This window comes from Barbatula barbatula (genome assembly GCF_947034865.1).
Source record: "Barbatula barbatula genome assembly, chromosome: 14".
Lineage (NCBI taxonomy): Eukaryota > Metazoa > Chordata > Actinopteri > Cypriniformes > Nemacheilidae > Barbatula > Barbatula barbatula.
The window spans coordinates 7,887,962-7,914,924 of NC_136777.1; the positions used below are offsets into that span (position 1 = coordinate 7,887,962).

At 38.6% G+C, this 26,963-nt stretch overlaps 2 protein-coding genes across 2 annotated transcripts; one reads left to right on the forward strand and one right to left on the reverse strand.

The window, feature by feature from the left end:
* Positions 1-61: 61 nt before the first annotated feature.
* tysnd1 (trypsin like peroxisomal matrix peptidase 1) lies at positions 62-3,464 on the forward strand. Its single transcript, XM_079473317.1, has 4 exons — positions 62-1,413; positions 1,554-1,684; positions 1,958-2,143; positions 2,410-3,464. Exons 1-4 carry the CDS (start codon positions 356-358, stop codon positions 2,610-2,612), a joined length of 1,578 nt encoding a protein of 525 aa, XP_079329443.1. The 5' UTR covers positions 62-355; the 3' UTR covers positions 2,613-3,464.
* spock2 (SPARC (osteonectin), cwcv and kazal like domains proteoglycan 2) lies at positions 3,414-26,404 on the reverse strand. The gene is made up of 10 exons (XM_079473318.1): positions 26,118-26,404; positions 16,369-16,414; positions 13,177-13,291; positions 12,323-12,431; positions 11,391-11,505; positions 10,831-10,950; positions 9,508-9,726; positions 6,995-7,057; positions 5,951-6,088; positions 3,414-5,514 (listed from the first exon to the last, which is right to left on the reverse strand). Exons 1-10 carry the CDS (start codon positions 26,301-26,303, stop codon positions 5,369-5,371), a joined length of 1,257 nt encoding a protein of 418 aa, XP_079329444.1. The 5' UTR covers positions 26,304-26,404; the 3' UTR covers positions 3,414-5,368.
* Between the last annotated feature and the right edge of the window lie 559 nt (positions 26,405-26,963).

The following is a 26,963-nucleotide window of genomic DNA, read 5'->3' on the forward strand; positions in this document are numbered from 1 at the left end:
GCTGCCGATTAGCCAATAGATCGATGCGCTATATGATCACGTGATAAAGTATACACCAATCAAATCATATCCGGAAATTCTGCGTTGTGAAGACTTCATGCTGTGGTCGTACAACTTCAGTGGGTTGGTTCGCCGATATATTAATACAAATTGGGAATGAATGAACTAACTTTAATTAACTAACAACTTACTTTAATGAACCATTAATCTTTTTGGCCCGTTGGTTGACACACCTGCGAATTAATTTAGTAAATTGGGCAAATGGAAGAAAGTGGCTCTTTAAGATGCGATAACTCAAGCCCTAAACGCCTAGCATAATTTGTTTTATTGCGGTTAGTTTTATAATTCATAAAAAATGAAGGCTATTGAGGAGGCGTGTTGTGTTGTCACGGTATCTAAGACGCCCCTCGACCTCAGTTCTGGGTCTCAGAATAAAGCAATAAGTTGTAGTGGAGTATTTCTAAACTCCCAGTCTGGAATTGTTGTCTGCACTGGCATTGTGTTTTCTGACTTTATAAATGAACCTTTCGCGAAGAATGACTCAAAACCATTGTATCCTGCCAATTTTTGTAAAGATATGCAAGTGTACGTAGATTACACAAAGCGCACTGACGTTTCAGAAAACCATAACCACCGCGTAATGGACCGACCCAACGCGATCCGTCAAGAGGCCAAACTGTTAATGATGGTTAACTGTTTAGAGTTTCAAGACGCGTTTCATAAAATCTTCAAGAGGGCAGATAACTGGGTTTTTTACACGGACACGGAGGTTCTGGAACACTCCAGGTTCTTAAGCTGGTTTGCTTTTATTAAAGTGCCTACTTCATCCACCTATATGGAATCTGTGCCATTGTTGAATAGTTGCAATCTTAAAAAGGGATTCCCTGTCCTCGCCTGTGGCTCTCCTTTTGGTGGTCTCTGTCCAGATCTTTTCATGAACACCATCAGTAAAGGTATTGTGAGTAATCTCGCTGGAGATGAAAATACACTGATCCTGACTGATGCCCGCTGCTTGCCTGGCGTTGAAGGAGGAGGACTGTTTGTTAGTCAAGAAGACAAAGCTTGCCTTGTGGGTTTGATCATTTCACCACTATGCTGGAAGTCAGACGAATGGATTGGGTTGACATTAGTGTGCTCTGTACATTTAATTCTGAAAAATGTGCTGAAGGCTGTTGAGTCTCAGAAGTCACTGACAAAAATGGCAATGGAGTTCATCTACAAATCTCTTCAAGCACCATTAACAAACAATGCCAGGCCAGTGTATGGGTGTGAACGTTACCCAAATGTGGCACTGATCGACGCTGGTTACTTGTGGGGTTCTGGTGTACTGCTTAACCAGCAATTGGTACTGACCTGCAGGCATGTGGTGAATGACAAATCGGTGCTTACAGTCAAAGCCAACATGGGAGGAAGGTATGCTGTACTTTGAATTTATGCAAAATGGTCTAGAAAATACAAATAATGTGAGTCTTTGTCAAATTGTAAACACACAATTCTTTAAGAATGCAATCACCATCTCCTTTGCAGTTTACTAAATAAATTTTGCATCACAGATTTCACACAGTGAGTGGTAAGGTGCTGTTCTCATCAGCACCATCATCTCCCTATGATATTGCTGTGGTGAAGCTTCAGGAGCCCGTCTTGAACTTACTAACTCCCCAGTTTGCCACACACTTTCACCAAGGTAGAGTGCACCCATTTCATAATAACTTATGAAATGAGACGACATATTTGAGTCTTGAAATTTTTGAGGGACCAACAGGAAAGCTGTGGTTCCAAACATGCCTTTCATGTTCATGTATATAGTTAAACTGATAGTATTACATGCAGAGTTTTATGACATAACTACAATATAAATATACATTTGTCAAGTTTTATGTTAAGTACAATACACAAACACATATAACAGTAACATTAGTCCTGCATGTACTTTCTCCCATTTTCTGTCTTTGTTCAGGTGAGGACGTAGTTGTCTTCGGTTACGGGGCTTTAGGAGGTAGCTCTGGACCTTCCTTGACGTCAGGGATCTTATCCAGAGTCATCACCCATCAATCACAGCCTGTGATGTTGCAAACTACATGTGCAGTACAGTCTGGAGCCAGTGGTGGCGCTGTGGTTCGTCCTAGCACTGGGGAACTATTGGGTAATATTATTCATTGGCTCAACCAACGGTGTGAATGTGGGATGTGGCTACTGGTCTGAAACAGTCATTATTTTTGCAGTTCTATTTTGTGCCATTAGTGGCTCAGAAATGATACACGTTAACCTTAACTGACAACCGCATGCATTATTCTATTGTGCTGTACCTTCTCTAACCAGAAGAGGGCACCATGTGACCAATAAGCATATTGTTTTCTTAAACGTGATGACAGAAGATTTCATGCTTTCTTTTATAAACTGTTTTTGTAGGAGTCGTGTCTAGCAACACAAGAGACTTTTCAGCTAAAGTGACATATCCTCACCTCAACTTTAGCATCCCAGTGACAGTTCTTGAGCCACTGCTGAGACTCTTTGCTCAAACTGGAAATGCCGCTGTGTTTAAGGCATTAGACAACGCAGAGGAAGATGTCAGAAAAACATGGAGACTACAAAACATTCAAAGCAAGCTTTGATTATTCTCATCAATTCATGTAATTGTACAAGACACTTGAGAATGAAATCAGGAGTGAAAATAATCAATGTTTCATAGTGGCAGGAAATTTGAAAGATGCGATGAAGTTTCCAAGCAGTATAACAACAACATAAATGCTGTTTTTCAGGTTTGTATTCCTGGAAAAGACATGTAGTGCATTGTTAAATATTGGTCTCAACCACTTGACTCAGGAAAAAGGGCTTGAATGATTTAAACATTTGCATATAAATCCTGCTTGAATGCCTGCACATCTAAAATTGATTTTTAGCAAATTAACTATTTTATGATCACTGGGAAAAGCAGCTTTAATTTATGCCATGTTTAGTTAGCTATTAATGTGTTGTATTTTCGCTGTTTATGGCCACAGTCATATATTTTACAATTTGACAATTATTTCAAATAGATAACCAATTTTATACCTGAATACAATTTATGTTTTCTGATTGATTTCTAGCAATTCCAATAGATATCGAGCATGTTACCACACCAGATCAGTAAGATATATATGCGGTATTATAATTTTAGACCTTATGCAGATTATACTATGATGTTTAATTCCCTGTATGACATCAAGTGCGTATTTAAAGATGTTTCTTATGTTTACTTATGACTTCTATTAAAATTAATTAATACTTTTTGCCACTAAGTAATATGAACCCACTTAAAAATGTGTGTCTTTAAAATCATTTAGCCTTTGGTATTTTCACTGTATTTTCAAATTGCCAAAACATTGTTTGTACGCAGAGTCTTGTAAGTAATTAGGAGAAGAAAGGAAACACGTTTAGGGCCCAGAGCCTTTAATCATATTCAGGCAAGAAAGATGACACTCAGACAAAGAAACATGCAACTAAATGCAAATATACTGCAACTCAGCGCAAATAGAAAGTTTTGCGTAAAATCCAAGTATTTACAATAATAATGGCATGTACAGTACAATACAATCATACACTAGTCCAAGTGGCATAACATCACTGTTTGCAGACTCCTGTACACTGATGAGCAAGACATCAGAACATTCACAATTTACTTTTAATGAGTAGGTCGCTTTTCCACCCAAACAAACCAGAGAGATGTTATCTGATAATCCAGATGTAATTTAAATATCCCCAAGCTTTGTCTCATTGATATTTCAATTTTTTGGAGGATTTGTATTCGGCACAAAAAGCAGCAGTACGTTGATGAATATGTTTACTTGTTTGGATGTTACAATGAATTTTCCCTATTTGGAGCTCAGAAAGCATGCCAGAGTTCATTAGCATACCAGACCGAGTATAACTCATACACGTTTTACAATTCATGTGCTATAGCGAGTGAGACTTGATACTAGTGGAATAAAGAAAGTCTGTAAAGCCAGCTTGCTGCAATTTTTTCCCCCTCATAGATACAAAAAGAGATACTTTAAGTACAAGCAAGGTTCCTGTTTTCCTTAGTCTTAGTTTATAAATTTAGACCTAGATAATAATTCCCCGCGACACAAGATTTACACCTCGTGACTTTACAGTTAACTCATCTTTCACTGCAAATGATGGAAAGATCTGATTAGAAGACATCTGCAAAGACAGATTGGTTCCTTTGGGTATATACGGGCAAGGGGAATATGTCAGATTGCATTTTGAAAAGCTCATTCCTGACTCCATTTCATCCATATACTGCCTGGTTATAATAGCCATGTCGCTCTGAGGTACCGTATTACAGCCTGACCTAGTGAAGTATAAGCAAATTCTATTATGATATAAATATGAAACCAAAGAGCACATTTCTCTGGATTTATTACTGTGCATTTCGAAAGGGAATACAATGATATGGTCATCAGGGTTTGTGGGAGAGAAAGCTACTGCGCTGAGACATAGTTTATATGAAAATATAATGCATCGCCTGGCTCTGGTTTCGGTTGGATTATTACACAAAAGAGAGAAAAAAACAGTGCCTTCAGGACAGGGATCAGTACTTCGTAGAAGTGCATTGTATATTTCTGGCAAACAGGCTAAAATCGGTTGTAGTTTGTGAGAGAAATGCATCATATAAAATCAAATAATGTTTATGTTTAAATGTACTTCAAGGCTGCTTAATGCAAAGTGTTAGTATTAAAGATACAGAAACTGATTTTGTTCAGATCTTACATTTTTGATGATGATGATGGAACAGGGTAACAATCTTAGCTCTAGAGTTTTTATCTTAATAATCGTGAGGACATAGAAACTTGCAATTTACATGAACTCTAAGAGCAAAGACATTACAAAAGCAGTCTCAAAAAGCCAAAGCCGTTGGACATAACAATGGTTGACAGAAGGTCTAATGAAGTAGTACATTCTTTAAAAAGTCAGATCCGTTCCTCAAACTATTTAAAATTACATGTAGAATTTCCAAGTGTATAGTGATAAAAGTGTTTTTATTAGACTTGCATAAGAACGTATCACATCACACCTATCAAGCGCCTAGAGCTTGTGTTTGCGGATGCTAAAGACTGATTCACCGATTCAACAAATAATATGATGGTTCACAAGTATTCATAAGCCCAATAATTTAAAACTCTTTGCCGATAGACCATAATCTCACTACAGCTAACACTAACCAGCGAGCCCTCCCCACCCCCTCCCTAACTCGATGCTGTTTGGGGTGCAGTATAAAGATGATCGACCCTCCAGTGTCCACCATTTAATGTCAGAAGATAGACCTGCCTCTGTAGTGATGGGCCACAGAAAGCTACGTTGAGCAAGGCGGAAATTCTGTTACGTTCTACCAAATGTATCCACCGTCATCAATCTCCCCCACCTCCCCTTCTTCTTCCTCGGCCTCCTCGCCATTCTCCTCTGCCTCCTTCTCTTCCTCATCTTCCCATCCGAGCCCACTCCCGAAATCGCCCGAGTACGTGACCACCTCGTCTGAAGAAAAAAAGTGTTATTTACTGATACGTGCATGGTGTTATGATAAGCCATATGTGCAAACTGAGCAATCTACGTGTGAAAAACCTCTCAATCGAAGTCGACGTGTAAACAAAAGCCATACAGAAGGTGTGACTTTGACATTGCGTTTTTTTAATTGCTATTTTATGTCCAGTCAGGGGATTTGTTTTTATCACCTGCCGGTCAGACACAGCCAGAAGTAATTCATCTTACGGACCTTTATTTCAGCGAGACAACAGCTCTTTTGGAATGGAAATGAACCTGGCCTAATGAATGTAGCACTTGGTCTTCTGTCAGATGGGTGACTGATGTTCTTTTGGATCTATAAGCCCTAAGCCCTGTAGCTACAGAAGGAGCATTGTCCTCCCTGTGTGTGTATATGCGTGTGTACGAGCGCGTATGTGCTTGTGCTTACCACAGTCGGGGTTGCCATGGATTCTGGAGCCCATTAACTCTCCTCCATGCTGGTCCACACACCAGCACTCCCTTCTACTCTTATCACACTGCAGTCTCCTGTAAAAGCCGTCCTCATCACAGCTGGGTATGTATGTGTCTAAAATAGCAAAAACCACACATGCACATATTAAAAAGCCAAAGTCTGTGTTTTGGGGTGAACATTGGGTATTAAATAAGCGTTGCTTCATGGGAGAAACTACAAACTAGTTAGCATATTGCTACCTATAAATCATGTGACAGACCCAAGTGACAATTCTCATTGTAATGCAGAAAATGTAACCTTGGCGAGGGTTGAAGTCTGGGGTTTCTGTCTGCAGTATATCAACGCATAGGTTGAAATACAGAGTGACCAGTTTGTTTCATTCAGGGTGTGATGACATCACCATGAGCAAATGTTTTTTATAATATGGCTTTTAATGCAAAATTATTAAACAAAAACAAGACCTTTAACCTGTGTAAATGTATTTGCATATTAGTATTTTTTATTTTTAGCATATATGGGAAAAATGGTCTTGCACCTGCATTTAATATTATCAAAGTACCTCATATCCATAAAATAAAAATTTAACGTGATTATATTCGTGTTTTGAGGTGATTTTATATGCAAGTTAATGTTTTTGCTGTTTTTTCTGAGGCGTCGGGTGCTTTTACATTTACCCTGATTCTGATTGGCTGGTGTATCTGCAGCATGTCCTTGGAGAGTCCTAGGAGCGATGCAGCCCAACACGCAGCGCTGCCCACTGCCAGGAGCTCCGCTCTAATCCCCACACCTGATTCTAAACTAATCCCAGCCCCGTGCTTATCATCTGTTAAATAACTCACTTTTATTCTCTGCCTCGCTCTTTTATTATATTGACCTTCATCATTCTAAATCTTCTAGCGGTATACATTTTGCACGTGTAGCCTCAGGTGCGTTTGTCTAAATCTGTGTTCCTCTCCCTCACACCTTCACTTGTTCTTCCTGAGATAGCACAGAGAGTCTCAGCGGAGCGTTCATTCTTACCCGGTTTCTTTTTGGCTCCCTCTTGCACTTGGATTCTCTCTAGCTCAGCCAGGCAGGGAGGCTCTGAGGAAGAAAAACAATCAGTGCCTTTAGGGGAAAGAGCCGGCGCTAATCTCCTCCAGACAAACGCTTCACACAAGCTCTCCCACCAACTCCCCGATGAGGTAGCATTATAGCTGTGCAGCCGTACAATCAAAACACACTATCACACCCAAACATACCCACATTTTACAAACAGCATAATGGATTGTTATAATCTTTAGTTATATGCCAATGTAATTCTAGTCAATTACATTTTGAGTAATATATCTTGCTTTGGATAGATCTTGAAAGGTTGAGTAAATGAACATTCGTTATTAAACACATCAAATTGTAATTTTCATTTTAATGCCGTGAGGGAAAATGGCAAAACGTTTTCACAATGCTTTTAGGAAATAGTTCAACCCCAAGTATTTAAATTCCTTCAACATTTGCTCTTCATCACGCCATTCTAAACCCATTTTCTGTCAAACCCAATATGGGGCTTAGTCTTGCTATATTTTAAGGGATCAAAATAAAAATTCTCTAAACCCTAACCCGACACCTCGAGTCGTTCCAAAATCTGTATCAATTTCTTTGTTCTGATGAACACAGAAAGATATTTGGAAGAAGACTTATAACCATACAGTTCTTGGACCCCATTGACTACAATAATAGGAAAAAATACATTATAATTTTGTTTGTTCTGTGGAACACAGAAGATCTTTTAAAGATGTAGGACAGCAAACAGTTCTGGGGGCACGCACTTTTGACTACCATTGTCATTTTTCCTACTATGGTAGTCAATGGGCTCCAAGATCTGTTTGGTTACAAGCATTCGTCCAAATATCTTTCTCTGTGATCAACCAAACAAAGAAATGTATACAGATTTGGAACAACTAGAGAGTGAGTAATTCACGACAGAATTTTCTTCTTGGGTGAACTATCCCTTTAACTGAATGACTTTAATTCAAGGTGATAGCTGGCATTAGTCCGTTCATGAATATCAGCGAATCAAATTCAAAGCTATCATGTTTCACAGCTACATGTGAGGGCGGGCCAGGTCAAGTCTAAAAAACGCAATGAGTTTCTGTCTGACTGCCCGTCTGGGTTCAGTCCCAAAGAGTTTGAATCTGAACGGCCTATCAACAACCAACAGTGATGTTGTTTTCTCTCCGTAATAACCATTTCCTTTCCACCAGGGGAAATAGGAGGGGAAGATAAAGTGTGACAGGCCAAAAGCTACTGTGCCCTCCCCTTGAGAGATGAGAGTGCCCAGCCACATCGTGAGCAGAATCACATCAAACAAAAGGCAAGTTAATACAGTGTGTGTGTATGTGATATAGCTCTGTGCCCTCCGATGAGATGCAGAGCAAAGCATATGTCTGTTTGTCTGAAGAATCTTGCCATGCTCCATGGCTTAAGTAAACACACACTCACACAAAGGAATTCCTCAAACAAAGCAACACACACCCGCTGACGAGTCTCATTAATATGTATAACATGTTGCTGAAAAACACATGCACATGCAAACAGACTCGCGCTCTCACGCTGACAACACACACGCACGCGCACATGCTGTCAGTCACCCTAGCAACACGCTGAATACCAATTCCTCCACACATACAGCGAAGACTTACATATCTACTTGAATAAATACTCCAAATTACTCTTGCCGCATACCATAAACAGCTAAAGGTCAATTTGTGCTCGCCCGCTCCCTCATCTCTCGTATTCTAGCCAGAGGGCTTGCGAGAGAGAGCGTTTGAAGGAAATGAAAGCTCTGGATTACAGTAATCCAAACATCCCACATATGCTTCAATTCCCTCCTTTCAATGTTTGATTATATTTAGAAAACCAATTAAATTTAATCCAGTGCAAACCAAATGAGATACTGACGGGCGTCTCAAAAACTCTCCGCATAGATAGATGGATTTACCTAAAGCTCTACAATAGTATGTTTAACATCAGTCCAGTGAGTACTATGTAAAATACACATTCTGCACTACAGGCCGAGTCTATGTGGGCAAAATCTCTTCATCTTCGTAATGGAAACCAAACAGCCCCCTCAAACCAAACTCAAACATAATTTCTGATTTTAAACTCCCAACTGTCTGAAACTCTGTGTTCAACACGCTCAGACACTGACTTGTGCTGGCACTGACATTCGGCCATGTGTCCCCCTTCTGTCACGCTGATATATCCAAGCAGAGCAAACTGTCGACCGTGTCACTACCCAGCAGGGTTTTCAGGCCACAAATGTGCAATGCCAAGACAACCATCCCAGTTAGTTGGGTTTAAAGCTGAAGTGCTTCATTTTCCGGATGTCACAATGTTTCTCCTATCCAAGCTTAGTTTAATGATTTGTTCTACTATTCCACAGTCATACCACGAATATACATTTTGCTAAGAGAAGTTCAAGCTGTTATATGAATTTTGCACAAGCAAAAGTTATTAAAATATGTTTGAGTTCAGTGGATATATTGAAAACTCACTCTCTCTCCAAAAGCAGAGGCACCACTCGGCTGTTGAAACTTTGCCATCGCGGAAAGAGTCACAGGAGTTGAAGAAGGGCCGTATGCACACTTCATATTTGTCCAGATTAATGGCGGCCAGCTCGGCTTGGTCCAGATATAAGTCATTGTTTGTATCCAACTTAGAGAACATCCAGCCAATAGAGTCCTTACAGGTCGCAACAAGTGTCCGGTCCACAACTGTACAGAAACATATAGGCACATGTCAAAGTGATACATGTCAAAGTGATCTCTTATTTTCAGAACTGGCAAATGAAAGCCACCATCATTTTCCACAGTTGCCTCACTGTAGATCAGAAATATGTGCAGTAAAAATCCAACATATTTCCAATGAAATTTGTTGTTAAAATAACATAATTTTATTTTGTTGTTTTCAAGTCATTGTTCAACAACACATATCCAGGGATTCATAATGAAGTTATGTTGATCAACAGTCGTTGATCAATGACATGTACATGTCAAATGGTCTGAAACGGAGATCTTTCGTTAATATAAAACAGGAGCAAATAATAGAAACAATGCCACAAGAGAGGCATAGCAAGGTCACAGCTAGTTTGAGAACTGATGAGGCGTATGGTGAATCTGGCCATATATTTGCCATTAAACTTGCATTTTAATTTGTAGTAGGAGCAAATGGATTGCTTAAGCTACTGGCATTTCCCAATTCAGCGAAACTGCTTTTTGGGGGTAAAATGGTGATGGGTTTATTCTAAAGGCATGAAAACCATTTCACATATAATAGCTTTGAGTTATACTGGCCCTTAGGCACATTTAAATGCAAAATGCGGGTGGTTTTATTACTGGAAACTATCATAAAACCATCTTTAAGGCTCTCAGAACACACATTTTATAGTGTGGTCCAAAATCTGAGACACATTGAAAATCTTGCATTTCAATTTCAGATGTAAAAACTGTTGCTTAAATAAGAAATATTTAAGATTATTTACTAGTACTTGTTAGTATAGTAGCAGCATACTCTTGTATACAGTTAATCTGTAGTCTGCTGTATGCATAAGAGGCTGCTATACGCTAAATGCTATATTGTTGCTGTCTTTCCGAAACCTAGGTTGTCCAAATTTGCTGTGTTTCAGGAAATTAAATAAATGCTTTACTTTTAATATGATTAAATACACAAAGGGTGACTAATAATGTTGATTCATGGCAAAGTGATAAAAATCATGAAATATAGAGATAAAAGATTTCAGACGGACAGCAGCGATATTTAACTCAGGTCTGTGATGTCATAGATTGTAACGCTGTCGTAAATGGACATTAGCGCCTCACTTGAAGCAGAGCTGGCTACAGGATTCCCTGTGTTGTTCTGCTTCCTGTTGCCTTGGAGCAGCTGAAACCAGTCCCGCAGGCGATCGCCCAGATCTGCCAGGTCCTGCCCTGTGCAGCTCTCTATGGAATGATGAGCAGAGAGACAGAGTAATAGTGAAAAAAAGTAGATAAGAGAGTGTTGCTAGGTGTTGGTATAAAAAAAACGGAAGAACCAACCGCGTCCTGATTTTGCCCTTCTGAACAAGCAAAATCTACGGACACTGTAGATATAAATCAAACGTATTCAAAAGTCAGCACATCTACAGAATGAGAAGAAAGACGCAGAGCGGAGAGTGTGTTGATAAATCAATAAAACCTATGTTAGGTGGAGCTGCAAACTGCTCAGGGGGACGGGAAAAAAGACAATTGCACTGCAGCAGTCTTTGTCATCAAAATATGATCATGTGTATTTAGAAGAATGAGCTTTTTATTGTACTCTTGCAATTCAGTAGGTAATTCCTTGTTAAAAGTATTCTTCAGGTGAATATTGCAATGTTTGGCAGTGTGTGGCAGGTTGATACCATGTTTGCTGTCCGCGTCTGTAGAAGGTGCCACGGTGGCGGTACAGGGGCAGAGACCAGAACATCTTACTTTCAGCTCCTTCCCGGTGAGACATGCCTGCTGCTCCAGTTTGCACTGATTCACAGGTGCACACACACAACGCAAAGAATAAGCATTGCTCATATAACACTTGTCCAGTGTCACATTACCCAATTCAGAGAAATTTATTATAGCTAAGATACAAAGCAATTACTTTTAAAGATGACCGAAAATCTCTCATTCAAAAATAACATCTCCATTAAAGAGAAGCTGTAGTCAACCTTCATTTCTTCCCTCACAAGGTCAAAAATAGGTATAATAGAGATAATACATAATTCAGCAGAATGGCCCTTTCATCTCAAGGCACCCTGAATGTTCTCAAGCTATTTTCTTTATTTTTGAACATGTCAAGGGCCACAGTACAGACTACAATAGAGGCCATTACCCATATTGCTCAACAGACTGATCTGTGAGTCACACAGAAAATCATGCACACAAGATGGAAATATGCAGTTATTTCTAACAATGCTCATGGTTTTGAAATTCATGTTCAAGAACATATTTGCTAGCAGAGTGAATATATTTGGCCATGCAGTGTTTTTTTCCCCTAATTGCAAAATAAAAATAACCTTTGTTGGCATGACCTCATGCAGTCTGCTGAATTTATATGAAATATTTGATAGGAACAAAACTGTTCACTACAACTGGAAGAAGTGTAGTTTTGGGTTATATGACAAAACATTTTAACAGTGTCAAAAATTCATCCACCCCAAAGAAACTAGCGCAGACCAGAACAGAGCACGAACTGCAACAAAGACAATTGTATTAAAATGAGCTGAACTGCAGAGACATTTATCATATCGGTTGGGTGTAAGAGCTCCATTGAAAGGAAGCTGTGTGCAGTGTGCAGTACTTGAGAGGCGTAGTTGTGTCCATCAGAACCGCAAACTGGGCCAGCAGAGGACACCGGGCAGGGACTACAGCTGCTCTCCTGCTGCTGCTTTATGACCTGCTGCTTTAACCTAACACACAATAATACATACAGTATTTGAAACTAAAACTGAGGCATGGCTGGGTATTTGTCACTCAAAGAACAGGGCGAGCTATAATTAGCCAGTTTTTTCAGTTTAGGTTACATTACACGTTGTCTGTATGGATTTGTACATTACAAAGAGAAAAACCTCTAAGGAATGGTGATTGAAACATGTTCAGCTTCAGTTGCTAAAAAACACCAAGGGATGCAATCCTTGTGCCATATTAAGTTGTTTTTTTATCTGGAAGTAAAGGGATTGCTCAATTGAGGTTTCTTAAAAATGATTTCTCTTCGCTATTCTATCTTCATTTAGGATTATCATTAAAATACGTTTTCAGTGTCACAAGTACTGTCACAAAGAACATGAATATCATTTTAAATAGTTTATTGACCAAGTCAGATTTACCTTTGTACACTGCTTTCATAAAAGATCAATAAATACAATAAAAGTGTTGATGAAAGTGTTGATTGCAATCCATAAACAATCCACACGATCCACATGATCCATGAATCAACTACAAACAGTATGAAGTCTCTCTTTCACTCCCCCCTACAAACACACTCACACGTCTTGTTCATTTTTTGTACTACCGTGTATTATTTCTCTTCTTTAGACTGTCCAGTAATTGCAGGGATAATTCACACAATGTAATAATTTGCTCATACTCTTGGTTTTCTGATCCTGTATTGGGGGAGAGAGAGAAAGAGTCTTGTCTTGTAACTGAGGGGCTCACCTATGCTCCAACTTTTTGCGATTGACGCACACAGCACGCTGGTAGCCCTGGGCAACACAAACCTTGTGTCGGCTGCACTTCACCTTCTGGCACGGATCTTTAGTGGTATCCACATCTGCAGAGATAATACACTTGTATATATTATCTTTGACATTTCATTTATTTTTTACCAGTTTCTCTCAAACCATTATTTATGTGTACTTTATGCACTTTGTGTGTTCTGCACTGTTTTAAACAATGACTATACAAATGGAAAGAATATTTAGTATGCATATCAATTTGAAACTGAAAAAAAAAACCTGGAGCCACCACAATGCGTGGCGTATTGTCAGTAAGTGAGACTGATGGGAATTGTCGCAAGAATCAATATAAACATTTATTGAATTAACTAATTCTGAAGGATTAAGCTAAAGTGTAGATGACATGTACTCCAATGTTAAATTTTAACATATGCCACTAATATTGTCAAAAGTAAAGTAAGTAAATATTAAACCAATGGTATTATTCTTTGAAGTGTGTTTTGACACTGTGGGTTAATGTCATCTGATGAGTCAATTAATGTGTTACAATTGCCCCAAACTCTGATTTCTTGTGTTGTACTGGATTTTATGATCTAGTTTTTCTTTTAATAGTACAGATAAAGATTCAACTCATATAAATCTTTCTTATAACCGAAAGATAGGTACTGTAGTTATCTATGAGTTCAGATCATTTAAAAATGTTTCCCACCGCTCCCCTGCAACATGGACACTTTTGATTTTCACTTTTTGTTTTTCAACAGCAAAGATAGAAAGATATATTTATTCTGAGAAGTAATAAATCATAATTGCGCAAACTCAACAGCAACCGCCCATGCAAAGAGACAGACAAAACAAAAAAATATTTTTAAGATCCACTACTAATCCATTATAATTGCACATTGTGGCGCAAGCTCACATATTTACACATCATATTGTTTTCCTTATTTTTTGTGTAACAAATGGCTGAATCTAATACAACATTATAATCCTCACTGAAGGAGAATCCTTATTTTAAGATTAAAAGATTATGATGGCAAGGGATTAATCTGAATGTCTCACTTTAGCACAACAGGCTCAAGCTAATTAAAGAGAACACAAGAATGATGATGTTGCTATAGCAACAGTCCAACTCAAGAGTGAAGACTGATTAGAAGCTTATGCAAGTATTCTAGAAAAAAAGACTTCTCTCTCTGTCCATTATCATCACTCTTTTGGTCTCTAGTACCTCCTATCCATCAATCTCCAAAATGTTGCAGTGGCACTTTGAGTTTGAGCTATTAAACACATTACGCTGGCACGTAAACATTTGTTCCTCATAAACATAGTAAGAACATGACGTCCCATAAGAAGCCACTGTAAATAAAGCTCTTTGGGACTTTCTGCTGCATGGGTATCTGTTAGCTTCCTGCCAAAGAGCAGGCGCTCCTGGAATGTTACGGTATAAATAAGATCTTAAATAAATCACAAATTAGCCATCATTACAAAAGAACATGACTGATATTATTTGTCCTACACAGCAGATTTAGTCAGCCTCGTTCCCATCATGACAGGAGTGGGGCATGTTTTAACTCAACATGTTGGCTTAAACAACGTCTTTGATGTTACACATGGATTCAGCTTTGTGAGAAATGTCTTTTGAAGTGTGAGAGTGACTTCAAACCAAAACTGTGGCACTATAGACCCCTTTACGGCCAACGTCACGCTTACGTCACAGCATCTTTAGTTGCAACCAGCGCATTAATGTAAAGGAAGATGGAACATCGAGAAGGCTCATGTTATGTGTCAAGTTTGTGTTCAAGTTAATGCATGTGATAAAGTTTGCCACTGTTAGTACACGCAGGCATCTATAGATGTATACGCTCTCAGTTTATCTTTACTATACACGCTTGGTTTCTCTTTCTGGTAGGCGTGGATGTGTTTACTATCAATAAAATGTTCTTTGTTCCTGTCTTTTACATTAAACAAAACACTTAATTAAAAGGATGTCTACACTGGCCCTGTCTACACATTATATTTCTTGGGGGACTTTACCAATGCTTCATTAATTTACTCATAATTGAGGAGACAATTGCACTGCAGCAGTCTTTGTCATCAAAATATGATCAATGGTAAGATCGAAAGGTATTATTAGGTTAGGATTTTAGGATTTGAAGTAAATGATAACATAATTACATTTTCTGGGTGAAAGTATCACTTTAAGAGCAGCATTTAACCCCAATTACTCCATAGAAAAGGTTTGGAATAACACAAGGGTAAGTGTTGACAGTTGTCAGGTTCGTGAATCTTTTAAGTGTTATATTTGCTGTGGTATGTGTGCATTTATCTTACACATATTAGCATTTTCACAGGAAATAACTTTACTGAATGAGTTTCTTAGAAATGTTCTGAGGTGGGTGTAATGACAGCTGTTCGATGAACTTAAGTTTAAACTCAGAATGGACCTCTGTTTTGGACATATGAAGATTAAGTGGATTTGTGCATTGAAGGAACAAAGCCGATGTCAGTCAGTGCTAAATCAAGCCTTTGGGGTTCTTACTGGGCCTTCAGTGGAACTATAGCAATTATCCATTAATTACATCCTTGGATATTTGCTAATGGACTCCCCCATTCTGCAGACTTCATTTAAACTGAAAATCCAGACACAATGTTCGAAAATATGCCCGGGCCTTTTCTCTACTCAAGCACACTGAGGAGATGACCTCATCTCTTGTGTAAGCAATTAGTGTTTGGCAGCGAAGGAAAAAAGAAGGAAGGGCTCTCTGCAGTGACAAATGAACACAGTGCACATCATCTAATAATAATTACAACGCTTGTAATGAGACAATACATTCAGACAGTCTGGTTTACAACAAGACCTTATAAACAGACTGTTGTTTTAGTTTTTTGAAAGCGTCATGCTTTTAAAAGGTTGAAGATCTGCATTGAACTGACAGCAATAAAGTGACCGTCATTACATTTGAATACTTCATTGTGATTCATTCTATTTCAGATTTAAAGAAAACATTGACCCAAAATATTTTTGTGTTCCATTTATTTTAAGCACAACCAAAGCATGATACCTTAACACATAGGAAACAAACTGTAGTCTGAATATAGACCCCAACATATTCATATAAAGTTAACAAAATATAAATACATTGCACTGTTCATAATTATTTTAAAGAAGACTTACTTTCATTTGAGCCTTGATTTTCATCCCATGATCTGATGTAGTCGTCCTGACAGAAAAAAAACAGTTGTCACTCAAATGTGCTTTTGATTCCGAATTCAAGTCTTCATGCAACAGGCTCACAATTTTTATCAATTTATGTAATCTATTATTTACTAATCTATCACATTTTTAATAATGGCAAGCATAGAGAAATCAACAATGAACATACTATAAGATGAATAGAACAGAAAGAGTAACAAGACAGATAAAGTGAAAGGAAGTGCAAAGTGTGATGACTGGACTGTGAAAAGCATTTTAGAACGTTGTTGAAGAATATGATGATTTTAAAGCGCCTCGTTTTAAAACAAGACATCAAACACAAGCCAAGTCATGAGGCAAGCACCACTAACCTCCACTTCCTGGTGAAATGTGAGGAAGATTAAGAAAAGAGAAAAGAGGAGCAGACAGTTAGAGTGAGATGCATCTCTGAGGAGTAACTATCAAAGAAAACAAAGCCTCCAACTGCTTAAAACATCTATTTGCTGCCTGGGCAGAACTTTGAATACATCTGTAATATTCTCCCATGTGTTCTTATAAAATAAGCAGTTGCTTTAAAATAATTATCCACTTGGTGCTCATAACACTTGAAATATTTCAGTTAAGTGATTAATAATATTTTTTTTCGAAATGCACAAGCTGTGAACTTTATAAATCGCCAGCAATTTATCTTGTTGTGGTCTCTATGCTGTTGTAAATAAGTGTAAATAAGAGTTGAAATTGCTTATTGATTGAATTTTGCTTTGTCAACTACAAATGTGCAATAAAGGAATTACTTCAAGTGAAGTGGCTGTTGATATGATGTTTGCAGTAAACAAAGATTACATGATTATTCATCCTGGCGTGGCTTTAGAAACGACTTTTGTAGGTTTTAATGAAACACACAATACAGCTAAATCATTAAGCCACTTCAGTATGTAAAATACGCACAGTTGGTTTTTCTCAACTAAATTCTTCCACATGCATTATTCATGCATGTCCCTAATATGACAAAACCTTGTCAGATATAATGATTTCATTCGATAAAAGACCAGTGGTCCTGCAGTGCTTAACAGCAATAATATATGGCAGTGAACAACCCTGTTATTGATTTCCTGATATTTGCATTATTTAGATCTGTTTTTGCTTCACTGGCAAATGAGATACAGTGTGGTGTACTGACATATTAAATGTCTATACCAGTAAATATCTAATGTTTTACAAGGGCAGACCAGTGAAGGCATCTCAGGGGGGTCTTATATTTTTGTTTTTAGATTATGCAAATTGAAGCAGCCAGGCATGCCAACACAAAAATGTTGACATGCATTTTTAGGGTGGAAAATATTGTGTCACATTGATGTGTTTTCCCCCTCTCTAAAAAGAGAAAAGGATGAGTCAGAGCAGAGAAATATTGCATAACATATCATCAAATTTAATATCACCAGCATCATCACGTCCTGACTCCTGATTCCTTTATATTGACATTGCTTAAAATGATTTACTATGCGATCAAATTTCATGACAAACATCCAGTATAGCGTTAATCTTTTATGACCTTTCTTTCTTTCCATCCAGACAAAGTCTAGGAAGCATTTGCAGCTGAGCACGTCCTATATCCAGAGTCAGCTCATCTTTGCCCTGCCTTGAGTAAAGGCTGGCAGGAGTATCTCTCGGAGGACCTCCATCTCATGAAAAACATCACAGAGTGCTTCACCCCCTCCTGTGCCGACTGACAACTCTTTTATTCCACATATCTCTGCTATGTAATCCAACATGTCTGCACACATAAAATTCAGCTATGATTTTAAGGCCTTGATGGCACCATGTTTACGTCGAAAGAATACTTGTTTGATTGGCACTCCAGAAACCCATGAAAAGCGATACGTACACATGTCTGTGTGTGTTCAAGCAGCAGTTGGAGGGTGAACTGGATCTGTCTTTTACACTCACAATTGACAGTCACATCACAATGCAGAGAGACAGTGAGCGGTGTGAAGGAGTGTGCACTGTTGCACTCATGTTGCTATAGAAAACGTTTGCGACAGGGACGTACGGCAAGAACACTTTATGAAACATCAATATGAAATGCGGTGTATTGACTATCTGTGCAGTAAATTCTGATGTTGCATGTCTTTTGGAGAAAAAAGGCATTGGGTACGACATAAAGGAGGAATATAAACTTTTTCTTTAAATATACTACTCATTTACAAATTATAGTAATCATGAAAATGCTTTGCCGCATAATTTCCTGTCATTTGTTATTATGACTCGCATTCGGCCTGTGGCCTCCCACCTTGCAGTCTGTTTTATTTCATGTCAAGCATTGGTCTTTTAGTAACAAATTTTGCACGCCGTGCTTATAATTATTGCCTGTCGAAGGCTCTCAGCGAAACAGACTTCCATAATTGATTAAAGCCGGATGGATCCTTGTGGTGATGACCTCACAATGGCCTCACTCCCACACATTTATCACACCACTGCGTTGCCAGACATCACGCAGGCTCCTCGCGGTTCACAAACACCCCAGGCAGTGCATGATGCTGAGGTCCCACACATCCATTCTCCCTTTGACTCCGAATCTAATAAGTCGTGTTCGGCAAAGGAGGAAAATCGAGAGGAAAACAGACACCGTATTATCAGTACCTTCCAAACGATGTTTTCACTGTCACACCACGGCTATAGCTGACAGGCATGCACAAGCCTCCTACTTGATTTATGCATGAGGCCTTTCCGACTGGGATTTTCAGATTAACCGTACACAAGCACATCAAAAAGCTCTGCTAACAGCCCACTCCCTTGACTGTGAACATATCCTGACTTTCCTCATGCTGAGGAAAAAGCTCACAGGCCTGCCAGTCTTTGGGGGGTTTGTAGAGCTAAGAGGAGAAAGGCAAGCTGCTCCTCCAGGGTACAACTCTAGACCTAGATGAAGAGATGAGCAGAATCAGCAGATGAAACATAAAGAGAGCCGCGAATGAACAGAGCTGACTTTCCACTCAGAGCATTTGTCACTGACTCAGGCCTTTAAATGAAACATACAAAATACAATCTGATGCATGAGAGATGTAACAATCTGACTTCTTGAGACCTTTAATACAAAATACTAATTTCAAGGTGTTTTGTGTCATTTTTTGGAGGATCTATTGTCAGAAATGTCTTTAGAGATGTATAAAGACCTTATATAATAAAGCCTTTTGTTTATATTACAGTAGAATGAGCTATTTCTGTCTACATACACTATAAGTCCCCTTGCATGGATACCCCATGTTATTTTTACATTGTCCTTTAACAGACAAATTTCTCTACAGAGCGCCTTTCGTAAATATGTTATCTCCTGTGGGAAAGAAGCGAAAATGTTACGACATATTTGTTCTTTGTGCTTCGAAAAAGGACGGACGAGGGGTGAAGGGAGTTGTTTGCAATTTGCAACCTCACTGCTAGATGCCGCTAAATTTCATACACCAGACCTTTAAAAGGATAGTTCACGCAAAAATATACAGTAAATTGTGTCATCATTTATTTACTCTCATGTAATTCAGAACCTGACTGACTTATGTGAAAACAAAATTTGATATTTTGAGAAATGTCATACTATGGGGTCAGTGCTGTTTGGTTAACCACATTCTTCATATTATCTTCTTTTGGGTTCTGCACAAGAAAGAAAGTCATACAGATATGGAATGATAGGGGAGTGAGTAAATGATAGACACTACAGTATGCCTTTAATAATAATTCTACACGCATCACATTCAAGCATCCTTGCTTTTTCTTTATGTCTAATGCAAGTGGGAATTAGCTCAAATATGTTCTTATATGATTATTTTCGTCAGTAATCTTCAATCTTTCTGCCTTTCAGCCTAAATAACACTCCCAACAACTCAATGGAACAGACTGACAGCCCTGAAAAGAATCGTGAGAGAGAGCAGTACAGCAGTGGCAAGAGTTGCCTTTAAATGAGCAAATCTGACACCAGCAGCAGTCAATAAGGCATTCTCTGGGCGTGGAAGACCGAACCTCTGATGGGTTGACAGGTCACGTCAACTCCATACCTTTACAGCGCTCTGTAGGATTTAGTTTATGCTGCCTCGTTATTGCTGGAGGCATAATGCGCTTTATTGGAGTTTGGAGAAAGTCTGCGCCACTTAACTCTGGCATTCTCAGAAAAGCAAGTCTTACTGTATTTCAAGCAGACTGGAAAGGGATAAATTACGCCGGCTTCATCAGGGATGGGAAACCTTAGGGGGAGAAAACAGCGTCGCCATGCAATAGTTTTTGTAATTGGATCCCCGGAACAGGAGCCTTTTTATTTGTTAGGTCAGCTTGATCTTCAGAGAACACTGTTTGGTACCCAGACTCCCAGAGGCTGAGGACAGCCAGGAGAACGGAAAAGTGTGGTCGCTTTCATTTCCAACGTGTATCGTAAAAGCACTTTTTATTATATTGGAGAAAAGGGCAGGTGAAAAGAGATGTTCACGACTGGAGCTGGATCAAACCCGACAAAACATTTGCCTGGGTCCTGCATTTTCCAGATAAAAAGTCAAATTCAACAGGAAAGGCGCAGCCCCCGAGAGCAGCATGATGAAAGGCCAGTTTCTCTCCACTCAATTAAAGCCCACCTACACTCCTGGTCTTTGGCCAAGACATGCTGCTGCCTTGCCCTCATTCGCCCTTTGTCAACATTCATCCAACAGCACTCAATCTCCTTCCGCCAGGCCTGCAACCTCCTCGGCTGGACAAACCGGACCGTTGTGTGTCTTAATCGAGCATGAGAGTGACAAACAGATGTGCATGAGCATGCATTGACTGCGTTCCAGAATAAGCATTACATTTTGCATTTGTGTTGCAGTGCGGTGAATGCTGATCTTTCACGATGAAATCTTAATGGGGTATTTGGGTGTATCATCTTATGCTGCATTATCAGTAATTATGGACCATATGCTACGCTGCTCTGGCAGTTGCGAGGGCATTCCCTCCTCTACAAGCATGTGATTGGAATCCTGATGGACTGGAGCCATGACAGGCCAGCGCTGAATCTCTGCGGTTGGTGTGCAGGCTTGTCAGATGAAATCACTCGCTTCTTTTGATAGGCATTTCCTATCTCACTGACACATACGCGCTGCTTCCACATGAGGTTATTTTAAAGCTAATTTCCTGAGAGGTGAAAAACGAACATGCTTAGATGTGCCCAAAAAGGCTCTTGCTATTGAAAAGACAAACGCATTCAATATTTAAGCCACACCGAAAATGTCATAAATTACTAAACATCTAAAGCAATCACAAGGAACAACCTTTTTCCACCCACTCTGAATGAACACATGTGCATCTTAAATTAAATGGTAATGAATGGCTAAATGGAAGACCATTTTCAGCGTAGGCTTGAAACATTTTTGCTTCATTAAAAATGTAGCGGGGGAATAACAGGTGCCAGCCAGCAGCACTGATTTTTAATGAGCCTTTTCTACATTGTGAAGGGGAAAGAGAAAGAGAAAAGATGGTTTGCCAGCTACCGGAGGATTGGTCAGCGCTGCTGGTTGTTTACTTTCAGCTGAATAGATAACATATTCACCCCTGGTTTGTAAGATGCTCTGTTTAACAGCCAGGAAGGTTGAGGGGTTGAATTAGACAGAGCTGGTCACTCTCGGCAACTCCAACCGTGTTTACCGATAATGAAGTTATCACACCATGAGATATGTTTTAGGTGCATTGCTGCCTTAAATTGTTAAAATAAAAAAGATACTGTATATAATTATATATATATATATAGTGTATATAGTGTGTGTTGGGGAAAATCTTATCTAGAGCCGAGTAAAAATTAATGTTGCTGATTGTGTTTGTAATTGTGTCCAGAGGGATTTGTCATTTAAAATGATCTAATCTTTTACATTCTGCAGTATATTCGGTCTTAAATGCCGACCATGAAATAAGATTACATTTACCACTTGTATGGAAATAGATAAGCGAGCATGACAAAAGTGGTTTAAACCCACACTGTGAGTTTTAAGTGTCTATGTGATGTTCTCAGCTAAGCCTGATTCTAGTGTATATCAGCACTTAGGGTTGATTAGTATGTAATTATCATCAATGTAAGTAATCGTTTTTAATCCAGTCACTGTGATTACAAAATTGCAGTAAATCGATAACATCGTATAACTTTTTAAAGTCAACCAGAATTGACCCTGTACTTTCTTATTATATGTTGCTGGGCACAGCATTATGGTTTATCTATCTATCGCAATATCTGATCCATTTTATACATATTATCATTTACTTACCTTCAGATTGTTCCAAATGACCAAATCTTTATACATTTCTTTGTTCTGCTAAACACAAAGGAAGATATTTAGAAGAATGTCAGCAACCAAACTGATATCGTCCCCCCCGTCTCCCATATTTATTTTGCCTGCTATGGCACTAAATGAGGATAGAGATCAGGCGTTTCTCGAACAACGACATAACTCTCTGGTTAACCACCATAGTACGATGCACATAAACGTGTATATATTTCGAATGATGGATTTAGAATGCTCTGCATTTTGCTTGCTTAGTTTGCTCAAAGGCATGATGCATGTAAGTATACATGTCATAATAAAAAGGAACTATGCTTCTAACCACAGCTCTAGACGCAACTTTTACGTTGTTGCTTGCGGGTGATTGTTGGAAAGATTGTTCCAGGAAACACTTGAATCGTTGAACTATGTTGGAACGACGGAACTATGCGTTTGGGAAACGCACCCCTGTTTGGTTTCTGACATTCTTCCAAATATCTCTTTTGTTCAGCAGAACAGATAAATGTATACAGGTTTAAAACAATGATGAGTCAATGATGAGAATTTTCATTTTGGGGTGAATTATCCCTTTAATGTTGTTTGTCTTAAAAAAAATTGCTTTATGTGACTAGACTTTTTTGGCTGATGTCAATTGGGTACCTCAAGCTGTTGGATGGTGTTAACTAATAACAAACGATTACATAAAAGAACAGTGTTTGGGTATCTTTGTGCCCACTTTCCATATGATATGTGAAAGGAGAAAACATGGTAATAACACCTCTTTGGACCCCATAATGATCCCCTTGAATTACAAGGTCTTTTGGGTTGGTAGTCAAATTAAATCCCTTTAATATTTCAGTTATGATCATGCGTCACCATAATACAGAAGAAACTATTTTCGTTTGCAAAACAATTTAAATGTTTGGGTTCCTTAATAAATCAAAAAGTGCAGAACTTAAGTCTAAAACAGAAACATCAGTCCCATTTATACTGGTCGTACTGTATTAAGCCAATGTACACGTCCTGTTAATAAAAATCAACAATGCATGGAATACAAAGAGTGTTAAATATTTATATCAAATCATAACTTTCTCTGTATGCAAGTCAGCATACATTTATAAGCCTTTCATGCTTTCATCAACATTAGCTTGGGTTGTATCATTATTCAGCTCTGAGAACCTCAAAGGACTTTGAAAGCCAGCGTCAATTTGGATTATTTGCTTTTGTCACAAGCAACACTTTAAAGATTAAATAAAATGTGCTCTGCAAGAGATTCCTTTTCAGTCTCTGATCAGAGATAACAGGTGACTATTAAAATGGTGCTCAACTGTGTCAGAAGGCCTGTTGCTTTTTCTAATCCTTGCAATCTCAGAATAAAAATAAATGTACCATCAGAACACACCAGCATGATTCCCCATTTATCTTAATGCATTTAATATGCTTTGTAGTGATTCTTTTTTGTAAAAGCATGACTGGATTTGGAGATCGTTTGAAACTGATAGATGGAGCGGCGGTCCAAGCGCTAAAAGACTCTGGACATGAACCGCACACGGTACGTGAAACTGTTTTCTTGGCAATGTGTGCGCACCCCCGCCGTCCTAACGCGTCAAATAAACGTACAGCTTTATCTGTCTTTTATAAATGTGATCAAACTAAAGATTCTGCGGATATTTGAAGGGTGCGATACTATTCTGTAAGTACTCAAGATTAACATGAGATATACAGAAACTGTCTGAGTTAGGGCCGCTTTAAATCATTTTAAATCAGTATTTAATTACAATGCAAATTATGTAAATTCATGAATTGTGTGAATGGACCTATAGTAACATCTTTGAAAATAGAACTGTAGTTGACCTTATTTCACATGATTTGAGATGTATGCCTGTTGTTCTCGGTCAGCAGGAGGGCAACACTGTTAAATAAACCTAATCTGAAATGAGTTGCTCTTCCTGTCTAACTCAACCAAGCCTTTGTTGCTAAGGTAGCCAGCTATAATGGAAATCATTGCTTTAAATGTGGTAGATATTTGCTGCTTTGATGGTCCATTTTTTGGTTTGCTACTAAGCACTTTTTCAGTCTTTTCTCCCTCGTTAAGAAACTCTTCAACTTGAAATTTCTTTAATTTAGCATTTATAATAAGAGACATTCCCATCATCTGTGCAATGACGTGACAACCCAAACAATACAGCAGCAAGCATTTCATGGGCAAGTGCTTCAACTAGAATGGTTTAAGTAAAAAAAGCTGCATTTTAATCATGGCCACAGAGACAGAGAAAATGCAGCTTTTTTCAAAGCAGTTTAGATTTTCTTGAACGAAGGGAGAGTTGTTATTTCAGCAAAACACCCGTATGTGTTGGACAAGCATTGCTTCTCCGCTATTCATATGTGTGAGATGGTGTGATCAATGGCCATTGATTGGAGAATACAGAGCCTGCGCTGCAGGGCCTTGTTTGAACCTAAACCACTGCTGTAAAAATGCTGTACCCATCCATTTATAATCCTGGTCGAATTCATTCTTAATCTTTTCATGGACACATTTAGATAAATTCCTGGTTCTCTTGGACGTGTTTTTCTACGTAATCATTTAAGGAGTTATACACTTAATCCACTTCCAGAAGGGTAAAAATAGCTACCAGCCAAACACTGATGGAGATAAATCTCGGTTTATTTGGAGGTTTAGTGTTTCAATTTGAGCAGCACGGCCCAACAGAGAACCTTTCAAAGGTTGAACATTACCGCTGTCAATTATCATAATATCTATGATAGTTATAGTAATAGTGTTACATATTCATCAGAATTCTGTTGGCACCCACTCTCAAGTGTATTTTTCTAACAGTAGAATGCTTGGGATGAGATGTTATTTTCTGCATTATAAACATAAAAACCATTGGCATTTGATAAAGGATCAATTAACACAACATCTATAATAACTCTATGATAATACAGCATGACCTTTGGGAAATGAATCAATTGATAAATCTTCCTCCGAATGCATGCAAAGCCCCTATCAATTATTAAAGTTGCCTATTATTACATCACATCACACAGCTGGCCAATGAATGACACTCTAATGCAATCTGCTCTATTCTGTAATCAAACCAATGTAGTCAATTAAACACACAACAACAGATGGTACATTGTTTGGAACCAAGTCTACGTGTAAACATGATCACAGCAGTGTTGGCTATTAAAGATGCAAAAGATTGCTATGTAGGCTTTTTAAAAGTCTTTCTGTAATGATACAAAACGTACAATTTAAAACACTCAAGCATTATCTATAAACTCATCAGTTCATCATATAATCTGTCCTAAGTGTATACATGTTTTAGGTTAACAGACTAATAATGTGTTAAGAGAAACGTTCAGTATGTCTGTAACTAACTCTTACAAATAAATGCGATCCACTCAGTATTTATGAGGAGAAACAGTCGTGCAATGTCACCATTGATAATCTTAAAGGAGACTCACATCTCTGAAGCGGTTCCAGTGCTTGATCTTGCGACTGTACTGGGAAATGGTGGACAGCCACTGTTCATCTTCCATGAAATTCCCGGTTTTCGCCGCTTCTTTCCCGTTCTTGACGTCCACCTGCGCGGACACCCGTACGAGCATTAGCAACGGGACGAAAAGACATGCCAAATTCATCCACACCATTATTCCGTCTTTCCGATGTCTCGATTCCTCCGATGTAAAGGGCGAGAAACGGATGCTGAGACTACAGTGAAATGTGACCTGATTACGGGATGCGTCTTCCCACTACTAGAGAGAGAAGGAGGGAGGGAGAGAGAGAGAGAGAGAGAGAGAGAGAGAGAGAGAGAGAGAGAGAGAGAGAGAGAGAGAGAGAGAGAGAGAGAGAGATGTTAAAAGCTGCATGCTACTATCAAGCTTGGCAGTGGAAACGCGGTCAGAATGTAAATTGTGTCCATAGACATCATAATATGACAGTAAAAGTGACATTGGAATTATCTGGGTCTCAATGATCACCATGGGAACAGAAAAGCAGACGGACTTTATTAAAATGTAACCATAATATGTTACTATATATTTTCTATAAATACGGCCATATTCTTTTAGGCAGATAATGGATGTATCAAAAGAAACAATAATGCACAAAAAAGATGTCACAATAGAACTTGGAGTAAAAGCAAGTGTTTACAAAAATAGATTGACATTGTTCATTTTATTTTACACTGTTTATTCTGTCTATTCTGTAGAGCGGGTACACAGTCTTTTTTTTATTATTACAAATTGTATTCTAATGCAATTATACATTGCAAAACAATAAAAGATAAAAAAAAAAAGATAAACCCCAAC

Excerpts from the sequence above, each read along its gene's own strand:
- tysnd1 (XM_079473317.1), top strand. The coding sequence starts at position 356 with ATGAAGGCTATTGAGGAGGCGTGTTGTGTTGTCACGGTATCTAAGACG. Across the intron at positions 1,414-1,553 it reads AAAGCCAACATGGGAGGAAG|ATTTCACACAGTGAGTGGTA; the intron begins GTATGCTGTACT and ends TTTGCATCACAG. Across the intron at positions 1,685-1,957 it reads TGCCACACACTTTCACCAAG|GTGAGGACGTAGTTGTCTTC; the intron begins GTAGAGTGCACC and ends GTCTTTGTTCAG.
- spock2 (XM_079473318.1), bottom strand. The coding sequence starts at position 26,303 with ATGGTGTGGATGAATTTGGCATGTCTTTTCGTCCCGTTGCTAATGCTC. Across the intron at positions 12,432-13,176 it reads CGCAAAAAGTTGGAGCATAG|GTTAAAGCAGCAGGTCATAA; the intron begins GTGAGCCCCTCA and ends ATTGTGTGTTAG. Across the intron at positions 5,515-5,950 it reads CCATGGCAACCCCGACTGTG|ACGAGGTGGTCACGTACTCG; the intron begins GTAAGCACAAGC and ends TTTTTTCTTCAG.